This window comes from Grammomys surdaster, unplaced genomic scaffold, assembly GCF_004785775.1.
Source record: "Grammomys surdaster isolate TR1022 unplaced genomic scaffold, NIH_TR_1.0 126298, whole genome shotgun sequence".
Classification (NCBI taxonomy): Eukaryota; Metazoa; Chordata; class Mammalia; order Rodentia; family Muridae; genus Grammomys; species Grammomys surdaster.
In genome coordinates, this window is record NW_021621098.1 from 5,614,225 (window position 1) to 5,626,383 (window position 12,159).

General features: G+C 46.5%; 1 protein-coding gene across 2 annotated transcripts in view; it reads right to left on the bottom strand.

The window, feature by feature from the left end:
• Positions 1 to 12,159, bottom strand: part of Ttc39c (tetratricopeptide repeat domain 39C) — an 82,539-nt gene that overhangs the window by 25,176 nt on the left and 45,204 nt on the right. For both annotated transcript variants that reach the window (XM_028759491.1, XM_028759492.1), the window contains 2 exons: positions 6,333 to 6,687; positions 3,752 to 3,920 (listed from right to left, as the gene is read on the bottom strand). In XM_028759491.1, coding sequence (XP_028615324.1) covers positions 3,752 to 3,920; positions 6,333 to 6,687 — 524 coding nt within the window. The remainder of the gene's footprint in view (positions 1 to 3,751; positions 3,921 to 6,332; positions 6,688 to 12,159) is intronic.

The following is a 12,159-nucleotide window of genomic DNA, read 5'->3' on the forward strand; positions in this document are numbered from 1 at the left end:
AGAGAGAGAGAGAGAGAGAGAGAGAGAGAGAGAGAGAGAGAGAGAGAACACTACTGTGCTATGTGACTTAAGTGGTAGTACTGGAAGACAGTGGTCAATGTCCTGGCAATAACTGCTGAGCAACCAGAAATGATGGATTACTAACACAAAGGAACTGTAATAGTCTATCTGCATGCCGGCCATTTCTAAAGACTAAGTCAACACATATGAACATCAGGTTTGTGTGTAAAATATGTGAAACCTCATGCGTGCATGTTACAGGCTACAAAATAACTTAAGTAAAATAGCTTAGAGATTGATTATAACTGGGATGTTATTTTTTTTAATCTTAAAATTTGATTATTTTTGTTATCTTAAAATAAAGGTATGTGAAGCTGGACAGAGGTGGCCCACACCTTTAATTACAGCTCTTGGGAAGCAGAGGCAGACAGATCTCTGTGAGTGTGTGGCCAGCCTGGTCTACAGAGCAAGTTCCAGGATAGCCAGTGGGAACTTACAGAGAAACCTTATCTCAAAAAACAAAACAAAACAAAACAAAACAAAACAAAACAAAACAAAACAAATAAAATAAAATAAAATAAAATAAAATAAAATAAAATAAAATAAAAAAATTGACTTTAATGTGTGCATGTGCATTGTGCGGCTGCGTATGTGACAAGAGGAGCTGTGTGCCACAAGTGGCACACAGAAAGACGCACTGTCACAATCAACTTACTTGTGAATCAGTATTGACCTTGCTATATTTCAAGATGACTGTAGCAACACTGCTACCAAGGCGTCTAGAAAGAGTGAGCACTGACTCTACCCTAGGACCACAGAGGATGCAGCAAACACAAGCCCATCCTCCTAGGCACACTTAGAAAGACCAGAGATGGAAACCAATTCTCCAGCCTGTCCAGAAAGCAGAAACCACATTTTATTTGAACAATGTGGGTCACTATTATCTTCTCCTGACAGTGAATTTTTGTTTTCTTTAAACCACGCAATATGCTCTCATCTCGCTTGGATTCGAGGACAGACGTGGCTGTCCATCTCCCCACATCGGATGAGATCAATAGCGCTCTCTGTTCCTCTAAGAATAAATGGCAGTCCTGTTTTTTTTTTTCCGGGTCCTTAAGGTAATTAAGAGAAGTGTGTGTAGGCCGGAGGAAAAGAAGACGACAATTAATCGAACTTGGAGAATTAGCTCTCTTCCTGCATTGCCTCTTTCCTGGTCCTATAAATAACAACATTATGTCATGATGACAGGGCATGCTGTTCACACACAAGAAGCAGGTTGCCCTTCAACAGAGGGTTCTCATAATGGGAGTGCACTGCCTTTGGCCTGAGGTCCTTCTGCCCTGGTCCCTGCTTCTCTGACCTCTGCAGGTCTCCTCTTTTCTCCATCTGTTGAATGAATCACGACAGGGATCAGTGCCCACTTCTCTGTCCCTGCCACAGTCATAAGCAAGTAGGCTAAACAGCAGCATAGACCTGGCATCTTTGGGTAGCACCAATGTAAAATTAATTTAATTTAAATAGAAGTCTAGAGTAAAAGTGTTGTAGCCACTGTTAAAAAGTCTCCTCATGCCCTACTTTCCTTTCTGCTGCTGTGTTACAGCATAGACGAAAAGCAGCTTGGGGAGGGCAGGGCTCATCTGCTCGCTCTTTCAGATCACAGTCCATTACTGAGGGGCTCAGGCAAAAATTCGAGCAGGGACATGAAGTGCAACCATACAGGAATGCCGCGTGCTTAGCCAGCCTTGTCATTAAGGAAAAGGACGGCCTGTACAGGGAGTGCTGCCACTCACAGTGGATGGGCCTTCCCACATCAATCAACAACCAAGATGACCCCGCCCCTCACAGATACGGTCACAGGCCAATATGACAATCTTGACAATTCTGCAATGGAGATTTCCTCCTAGGTCTGTGTCAAGCTGATACGTACAGCTAACCAGCACATGCTCCTCTTGATGACACCTGCAATACTGAGTCAACAAAAGGGGCAGAGCCAGCAGGGGTCAGCGTGTGAAAAGATCCTCCTATGGAGAGCTTCAGAGGCCAGAGGTAAGCATCTGGCCCTGACCTCCAGGAAGGAACTGGGATATCAGGTGCCATGAAGTAAAGGTCAGCCACCAAAGTAGTCCCTGCTGTCACTACTGGGGGTGGTGGATGTCTTCAGTGTGCCAGTAAAGGTCAGCCACCTAAGGAGTCCCTGCATCACTACCTGGGGGGTGGATGTCCCTCACTGTGCCTTACTCAGTGGGAAAAGGCTCTGGCAGGGAGTTCAAAAGACAGCAGGTCAGGGAGGCAGAACACTGCCTCTTACAAGAGACAGATCCCAACACTTCCCTGGTAGCTGCACAGGGAAGTTCCAGAAGCAAGGCACTGTCTGTGCCTCTGCCTTATCATTTCAACTATTTACTCATTCATTCATTCATTCATTCATTCATTCATTCATTCATTCATTCTTCTGTGTGTGCATGTGTGTGATGTATGTGTACATGTGCACGCACATGCAATGCAGTTGTCTGTGGAGGCCAGATGAGGGCAAAGAATCTCCGGGAGTTAGAAGTATGGGGGACCATGAGCTCCCTGATGTGGGTGCTGGGAATTTAACCCTAGTCCCCACAAAAGTAGCCAGTGCTCTTAATTACAGCATATAAGCCAATGGAGGCCCCTCAGCACCCAGCCACGACAGAGTAGAACTACATTTTCAGGAAAGAAAAAGAAAGGGGAACTCCACCCCTAACCCCAGGAGCCTGAGATAAAGGAAAAGTTTCGAGACAGAGTGGGGTGGACTCACTCAGCCACAAGCTTAAGGAATCAAATATTCACATTTCCACTATGCTTCACAATTTAATGATCAGTGTAATCTCATATTTAAGTATGACAGAGCATGCCTGTCCACCCGCCCGAGAGGCAGCTCAGGGGCAAAGGCACTTGCCCTAAGGTCTGGTAACTGGAATTGGAGAAGTGCACTCTGACCTCCTCACTTATGCCCACAGCATGCTCCCCACCCCCACATCAGGCATGTATGCATGTGAATTCCAGTATGCACACACACAAAACAGTAAGCTAAAATTTCAGCACCGAAAGCCCAGTATCTTTGGTACAGGGAGAAGGGAGAACCAGAGTCTGAGGGCTGTCTTACAGTGCTCAGATGTAAGAGCCACTTCGTGAAGGAGAACAATGACTGCAGAAGGCTTCTGTGTGACACTGTCACACTGGGATACTATAACACCAACAAAGCCAACAGGAAGGAGAAACCCAAACCACCCACACCCAGGAAGCAGTGCACAAGCAGAAAACACCCATTATGCACTGGGGCTGCTTGAGGCTGACTTCTGGCATGGAGGAACACACAGATGGAGGGCAGAGATTGTAAAGCTCCTGATTGGTTTATCTGAGAATGACTGGTAAGATGCTGGGTGGTTCTTGTAGTGAGAGCAGTCACCGTCTCTGCAACCTCTTCATTTCCCACAAATCCTCATGCCCCTGAACAAGACGAAAGACAGAGAAATGGCCCTACGCAGTCAGGGCAGGGTCTGGGTTTGGAGAGAGACACCCTGGGCTCATGTGGGGAAATCTCAGGAAGTTATCAGAAGCCCTCTTGGATGCCATTATTATCCTTTTCTGTGACCTGAAGGTGTCACCAGGAGACACATGTTCCTGGGCCAATGGCATTCTGGTACATACACAGTGCCCCTGAGCAGAAAACAGAGTCATGGTAGTCAGGAGTTCACTTGAAAAGCTGAGAAAGGCACCATACCTCTAACCGCTGGATCCGTCCCTTGAAAAACATGAAGAGGGAAGAGTTTGGGTAAGCAGACTCCTTTCTGAGAAGAATTGCCTTAGCCTCATCCAGGCCCCCCTTGTTGTCGCTGCCGTCCAAGGCAAAGAATGGGCGGACCACAGTGTGGTACCACAGCAGGGCTAATCTGCAGGAGACAGGAAGAGAGGGAGGCCTTGAGCAAGACTTCATAGAGATGGCCTCTGTTTTCAAAATAAAAGTCAGCACACACTCTTCCAAGACTGGATTTTCCCAATATTGCTATGTGATATTCCTTTACTTCTGTCTTTATCTGGGAAAATGATATATTAGAGCACGAGGTGTCAATCAACAGTCCCCTGTTCTGTGACAAGAGGAGCACACAGCAGAAGCTTTCGGCTGTATTGTTTGTTACTAACAGAAGCATCTGGATTCTATTCCTCATTCATCCTGCCCACAGAATGGAGACAGTCACCATCAATTTTTTGTCTCTTTATAACAAAAGTTTTCACATTTTTGTGGCTCCTACTGTATTTATAGAAATCAAGGTACCAGCAGCAAACACCTTTAATCCCAGCACTGGGAGGCTAGACAGGCAGACTTGCGTGTGCTCCAGGCAGCCTGGTCTACTTAGCAAGGGCCACACAGTCAGAGCCTAACAAGAACAACAACAGTGTAAGACTATAGATTTAAATGTAGAAGCCACAATCACATACTATATATAATCACTAAAATACCTGAGAAGAACAGATTAAAGGCCCTTTTCCCAGCCTTTGAAGATGTTAAGCACTATAAATAATTTAAAATTATCCAAGTTCAAGTTAGTTAAATTAGAATAAACTAGGCACACAGACAGTAGAATCATTATTGAGATCTGCTTTAATAATAACCAGCACAGGCATAGCCAGCACATCAAATACTTTCATGTGAATGTTACATCTAGTGCGCTGGTAAATGCCCTTATGGAGAACACATTAATCTGCAGAATTAATTCTAATCCCCTTTTCTGAGATAAACATAAAACAATACTAAACCATAAGCAAAAAATACCCACAAGCTACAAACTTGTTAATGATACTAATTAGCAAAAGTTGTAGACCTTTGTGACTGTGAGGGCCACAAGCTGTCCCCATGATTGTTACATGACTGTCAACCCTTCAATGCTAACATATGTAGAACTGCATCTCACTGACGTCTTCTGTGACATCGTAGAGTAGGAAAAATTTTTTTTTTTTACCAAAACAGTGTTTTGTCAGACAAACAGGACCAGCACCTGGTCAGACAGCTTAAAATAAGAACAGTGGTTGTTTTCCAGATGAAAATGTTAAGATTTCTTTCTATGTGGATGGGTATGAGCCTAGACCACTAGGTCAGCTCTAAGCCAATGAGAGATGCTTGTCTCAAGGAGCCCCTCCCTGAAGATGGCACCCAAGTTGTTCTTTGGTTTCCACACACAGGTGGATATGTACCCCTGCATACACAAACACACACACATCTACATATTTGTGCATAAACATGCATACACACAAACTTGTCGGCAAGTTTATTATACTATGTAGTGCCCATGGAGGCCAGGAGAGGGCACCAGATTCCCTGGAACTGGAGTCACACAAGGTTGTGAGCTGCTGTGTTGGTGCTGGGAATTAAACCTGAACCCTCTGTAAGAGCACCAAGCACTCTTAACTGATGAACCATGTTTCCTGTCCCCCCACCCCCAATGAAATTTTAAAATCATGTCCTTATTTTTAAGAAAACATTTTTAATCATTTTGATTTGAATGTGACTCAATTGAGAGGAATACTGGGAGACATGTAAACTACATCAAGTAACTAGAGTCACCAGAGAAGATAAGTACTCAATAGTAGCATTCTTTGTAAGGGTAAAATTTCAGAACCACACAAAATTTGACATCAAATTCAATTAAAATCAGAAATGTACATCTGAGAGACTGTGGGAAAGGCAAAAAACTTACAAAATACTGACGCTGGACAATGGGTCAGCTCACCATTTAGGACTTGGGGAAGGTAGGGGAAATGGCTCAACTGGGTAAGTATCAACTCCCCAAGAATGAGAATATAAGGTCAATCCCCAGAATCCACATACGAATATGGAGCTGGTAGCACATGCTTATAACTTCAGTGCGGGGAGGTGCCAGCAGGTCGACCAGCCTAGACCACTAGGTCAGCTCTAAGCCAATGAGAGATGCTTGTCTCAAGGAGCCTCTCTCTGAGGATGGCACCCAAGTTGTTCTTTGGGTTCCACACACAGGTGGATATGTACCCCCACATACACAAACACACACACATATATACATATTTGTGCATAAACATGCATACACATAAAAAATAAGGAACTAGCAAACAGAGGATTCTGGAGATTTAACAAGCAGTGCCTCAGTTGTCAGGCTAACAGGGTTTCCATCACCACCAGCACAGAATGCGCTCCTTGACACTGCTTGACAGGCACAGTATCAGTATCCACCAGGCAGCACTTCCCCTGAAGTCCCTTTTACAGCCTGCAGTGCAGTTACCTACTTCCAGTACTACGTTATCTACCAAAGCATTGCAATATAGCTACTCACGTAGCTAAAGGGGCCTTCATGTCCTTACTTTCGCTCGCATACGTCAGTGAAGAAAGGCCCTGTAGGCGGTCTCCAGGAAACCCCAGCAGGTTGATGATTTTGAGCAGGTTTGGGGGCACCATGGATATGCAAAGGTGAAAAAGGCCATATCCAAAGCTCACAGCACCTTTCAGTCTGCTTAGGGACTCCTCAGTCACCCCTTCGGCCACAATGTGGTTATCATTTGCAGCATCAGAAGACAAGGGCTCTTCCGTCAGCTTCTTCTGATACAGCTCCTGAAGGGCATTGATGTCCACGTAGCACTTATTGTAAATCTTCCAGGCTTTCCTAAGGATCCACCCACCTTTAATGTAGGCTATGAAGAGAAGGGGAGAGAGGGATTCAAAACCCAGCAATAGCTTTTGCATCCACGTCATGATACAGGACAATTGGCAAGAAGCTGGAAAGAAATAAAGAGCAGACGCATGAAAACATACCGTTACAGCTATCTATGAACTTCACGGAACCACACATTTACTATTTACAGGCAGCGTCCTGAGCATAAGACACGTAAGAACTATGTGGGGCTCTGCTGCTACTGCTAGCAAACTCTTCAAACACAGAGAGAGGAAGGGAGAGACAGAAGGAAGGAAAGAAGAGGGGAGGGAAGAAATATATAGGAAGGGAAAGGAGAGAGGGAAGAGGAAAAGTGAGGGGCAAGAAAGAGAGGCGAGGAGGGGAGGGGAGGGGAGGGGGGGGGGGGGGAGGGGAGGGGAGGGGAGGCGACAGGGCTCCTGCCCTGAGCCTGAGGACCCATGTGGTACTAGGGAGTACTGATTCCTACAAGCTGTCCTTCGATCCCCACAGGCTCTGGGGCATGCGTTTCCCCAAAGCCTGGCTAAATGTCTCATTATGAACGTTTGTTTGTAGCATCATATTTAGCTCAATGTAACAGAACTTTCTTCAGGGAGCCACCTCAGACACTGGTCCAGGTAAACCCAGAGAATTAGGTATCTTTTACAGATCTCTTCTTCAGGAGCCACAGTGATATTTTTTTGCCCCCACCTAGACAAATCCTGAGCTTAGGGGTGAACTACTCCATCTTATGTCTTTAACATTCTTTCTTCCCCCGGTGTAACAAGTAAAATCCTTCCTCTCTCCCTCCATCCTCATCTGGAAATTGAGAAAGGAAAACTCAGCTCTGTTTTACTTCACATTTCCCTTATTAAAATAAACAGAATCTTGATTTATGACAAGGAGACAGCATTGGAGAAGAGGGAACAGATGTGTGACAAAGCTGGGACAGAGGTAGAGAACAGTGGAAGACACGGTGAGCCACAGGTTCAAGTCCAGCCAAGGGAAAAGCTGACCGACTACAGGAACTTGGGAGGAGGGGGCCAGGCTCGGGAAGATGAACTGGAATGATCTAGATCAGCAGAGGGACACGGGAAAAGTGGGAGCAATGGGAGCCAGTGAACAGCTGCTGTTCCCATCCACACAGAACTCAGTCAACAAAGGAAAGGTGATACGCTGAATACCCCAGTCTTATAAAAATACAGGACACAACATGCTTAGGATAGCACACCGCTCCCAGGGCCTGTGGGGATAAAGTATTCATGATGCACAAACTTGAGGAGCTTTAACCAGAGCTAGTAAATTTAAAAAACAAAAACAAAAAACTGCAAGAGGTTATTGGTCAAGATTAGCAACTCAACTGCATGCAAAACAAGGCTACCAGGTAAGAAGAAGTCCACTAATTCACCTTGGTGTTGAAACAGACTCTCCAGACCTTGGCCTCCTCCCTGTTCCTAGAACCAGGCTTTTGAAAGAGGCCACTGATTATGCAGCAGGAAGGTGCCAGTGGCTTTAGGCACCTAACTCTGCAGGGGAGCGGCTCTGCTTGAGGGTGGGGGAGCTGCTCAATGACCCTACCCAGCAAAGCCTCCAAAGAGCCTCTCCTTCTATCCTGCAGAAAACACAGCTTTAAGGGCCCACAGGGCATGGGCTCCGCCAGCTCCTCTGAAGGGTCAGATATGTAGCATTCAGCCGCTGTCATCTCTCTGGGCCAGACAAGGCAGAAAGAGCAGGAAAACACAGGTATTTTTCCTACCCCATGAGGGCCAGGCATCAATCTGCAGGAGAGATAGGGAGGGGCTTCAGGAAGTCCCGCCACACACAGGAGTGGACATTCTTCCCAGGAAGAGCCTCTACTAAAAAAATGAAAGCATTTCATTATACTACACTGACCTTGGGATGAATCTTGTCATTTTCCATGGCAAGAGCATCTGCCTTAGGCCTCACTTAGCCATGTGTCCTAAGGAGGCTGGGGAGCTCCAGAATGAAGGGTCAGTCACGGACATTCCTGAGACCCAGGTAACAGAATTTGAAGAAAAAAAAAGAAAAGTGTGTGTGCATATGTGCATGTGTTTATGTGCCTATCTAAGTGTTTGCATGGGGGTGTGCATGGTTGTGTGGGGTGTGAGCACCTGCGTGTGAAGGCCAGACAACACCTTTGACATTAGTCTGGAGCTCGCTGAGTAGGTGAGACTGGGTGACCAGTGGGCCTCAGAAGTCCACCTGTGTCCAACTTACCATCACAGCTGGGAGGACTGCCCCCATACCCCCGTGCCACCATGCCCAGCGTTGCATGTGGGTTCTGGGGATACAACTCAAGTCCCCACGCTGTGGGGCAAGCGCTTTTCCCTGATGTACATTCCCAGCCCAACAATAGGTGACTTAGTTGTCACCAGCCAGCTACCTCCCCATTGTCTTCACCCACAGACAGGAGACTTCTCACGACTCACTGATCCCTGTCCCACTGGCACTGTATTTCTTGAGTAGTATCCTCCTCCCTCTTCTTCTCTTTCATTCACAGAACACACACTGACCCTGTGCTGGGGAACAGCACCAATCATGCATCAGAGACAGACAAGAAATGGATCAATTTTTGTTGTTGTTGTGTTTCATTTGTTTTGGTTTTGAGCAACCTTGCCCTGTAGCCCTGGCCAGGCTTCTACCTCAGCCTCCAAAATGCTGGGATTAGAGGCTAGCACTTAGCCCCGCGCCCCACCTGGCTCATTCTTTATAACCACAGAGGGACAGGTCCAGAGACCCTCAGCCTTCCCCATGGGTCAGAACCACCTGTGCCTGGTGTTACCTCTGTAATCCTGTCTGCTGGTCCCAGGCTTCCTGAGGTAGAATTTATGAAATCACCTCCACCCCCACCCAGTACACCAAGAGTTTCCTCAGGCTAAAATTTATGTTCCTTCATCTCTGGCCATCAGCACCTGTCATCTCAGCAGGCCAGACACCTAAGAAGTGCAGAGCAATGGGCAGGGGCTATCAGTTCCTACCCTCAGTCTTTACTGTCTAACATGGAGGTAGGTTCAGAAATAAACACATAGATCACTGGGTGACAGCTGCTCACTTGGCCACAAGAGGGTATCTGCTTCTCATCACCCAGGGCAGACTGATGAGGCCCATGAGGAAAGAGGACGGCAGCATGGGAACCACCTGACTGGGCATAAGAGGAATGCAAAGGAGCTGACGTTTTTCTAGACAGGAGGCAGTGTGAACTAAGACACAAGCTTCCAAGCGCTTTCAAAGAACCTCGAGGATCGAGCATGCAGGATGCCAGGAAGGGACGGTTCTGATCTGACACCCACGAAAGGGACTTGGCTCTATCTTGTGGGTAACGCAGGCTAGCTACGTGTTTGAAGCATCAGTGCACCATATCCTAGGCGGGACTAGTGACATTGGCAACAGGGCGCATGTCTGGGAAAGTCTGAGAAACCTTCACTGTGAGGCTACAAAGAGGTGGCACAAACAGCCAGACTGAGGGGCAGAGAGAATGTCGCAGCAGAACTCAGTGATGAAGTAGGAAGATGTGGTTGTCTCCCTGGGAAGGAAGGAAAACCAGCTGAGCAATCATAATGCTCATAAGAATACAACAGTAGACTCAGCTATCTGCAAATACCTCGTTGCATCTGCTTGACCCTTCCTTTTTAATGAGTAATTTCTGGTGTTTACAAGGCAGGATCTCAGGGCTGGAGAGATGGCCCAATGGCTAAGAATGAGCATTGCATTTTCAAAAGACTCAGCTCTGTACCTGGCCCTCAGCCCCCAGCGCCCAGCATCCATGTCAGGCCTCATTGCACCTCTAACCCCAACCCTGAGGGACCTAATGGCCTCTTCTGGCTCTGAGTGTACCTTCACTCCACATGTGCATAACTACACCCAGACACACAGAAACAAAAATAAATTAAAATTGGGTGGGGAGATGGGGAGACAGAGAGAGGGATACTCTTTTGATGGAGGGGCTGGTCCTGAACTCCGGGGCTCACGGGTTGCTCCTGGTGAAGGTAATCACCAAGTAGCTGGGATTTGTGCATCAACACACCCAGTCACCCCTGTCTCTTAAGAGACGTTTTCTTTATACTCTTTTTTTAATATTTAATTTTGAGACTAGCTGTAGCCCTAACTGTCCTGGCACTAGTCCAGACTGGCCTAGAAGTCAGAGATCTGCCTGCCTCTGCCTCCAGGGTGCTAGAGTTAAAGGTGTATGCCACCACACCTGCAGAGAGGCCGTTTCTTTTATGATTTATTTATTTATTTTATGTTTGTGAGTACAACTATAGCTGTCTTCAGACACACCAGAAGAGGGCATTGGATCCGATTACAGGTGGTTGTGAGCAGCCATGAGGTTGCTGGGAATTGAACTCAGGACCTCTGGTAGAGCAGTCTTAACCGCTGAGCCATCTCTCCAGCCCAAGAGGCATTTTCTTAATGGCTAACATGAATTCCTCACAAGAACTTGGGCATCAGAAAAAGAATGCCAAAGTGAGATGAAGAATTGTAGCCCTCCCTGAAGCATCCCCTAAGTATCGCTCACACACAGATCCAATTTGGCAGGGATGGCAGATCAGGGCGGGCGTGGGTACTTCATCTTTCCTGCCGTACAGGAGAGTCACACCATGATCCCTTACCATGTTACAGCTGTCTTGTTAGGAAGCTGCTGAGGGGGAGGGGACGGGGGCTGGGGGGTGAGTGGGAACCACAGCAAATGGTGAAAACACATTGTAAAAGAAAGATGAATGTTTGGAAGTTCAAATGTTAGATGTCAGAGTAACAGTTAAATTCCCTTTCAACTGAAGCCAAACAGAAGCAGCATCAGGTAGAAGACAGAAATGGGAACAGAAGAAAGGGAGAAAATGACTTCCAGTTTATTTCACAGGAAAAATGTCCTTGTTGTTTAAGGTTTGAGGGGAAATGTGTTTCTGAGTAGGAATTTGAACTGATTTCCACTTACTCTTCTAGTCTCTTCCTGCCTCACCCCACCATATGTAAATCCTGTCCAGTCAAGCAGCAGGTTTCTGCTGTCAGGATCCAAGAGATGTCACCAGACCAGGAACTCAGTCCCACAGCATGCAACACCAGATGCATTTGAACTCATTCTAGTCAAGAAATAAAGGCAGCAAGAGCCTGGAGAAAAGTGCGCTGTGCAGACCAGTGACAGCACAGTGTACACACTGGGAAGTCCAGTGACTGCACAGTGTACACCCCTTGTTAGACCAACGACAGCACAGTGTATGCCCTTTGCCAAGCTTGCTGTGACACCAGGCTCTCAAGAACAGCACAGAGTCCTTTCTGATACACTTGGCGCTACAGGAGTTCAAAACAATTTCCTAAGAATCTGAAATCCAAACAGGTTTGATTTCATCTTGAAGAATAATATGTACAATGTGCTGAACAAGGCACTATCATTGCCCCTGAATATCAAAGACATCAATCAGCAACTGCTCAAACAAAGCACAATTATCGAGGCTGAAGGCAGACTGTACTGCAGATT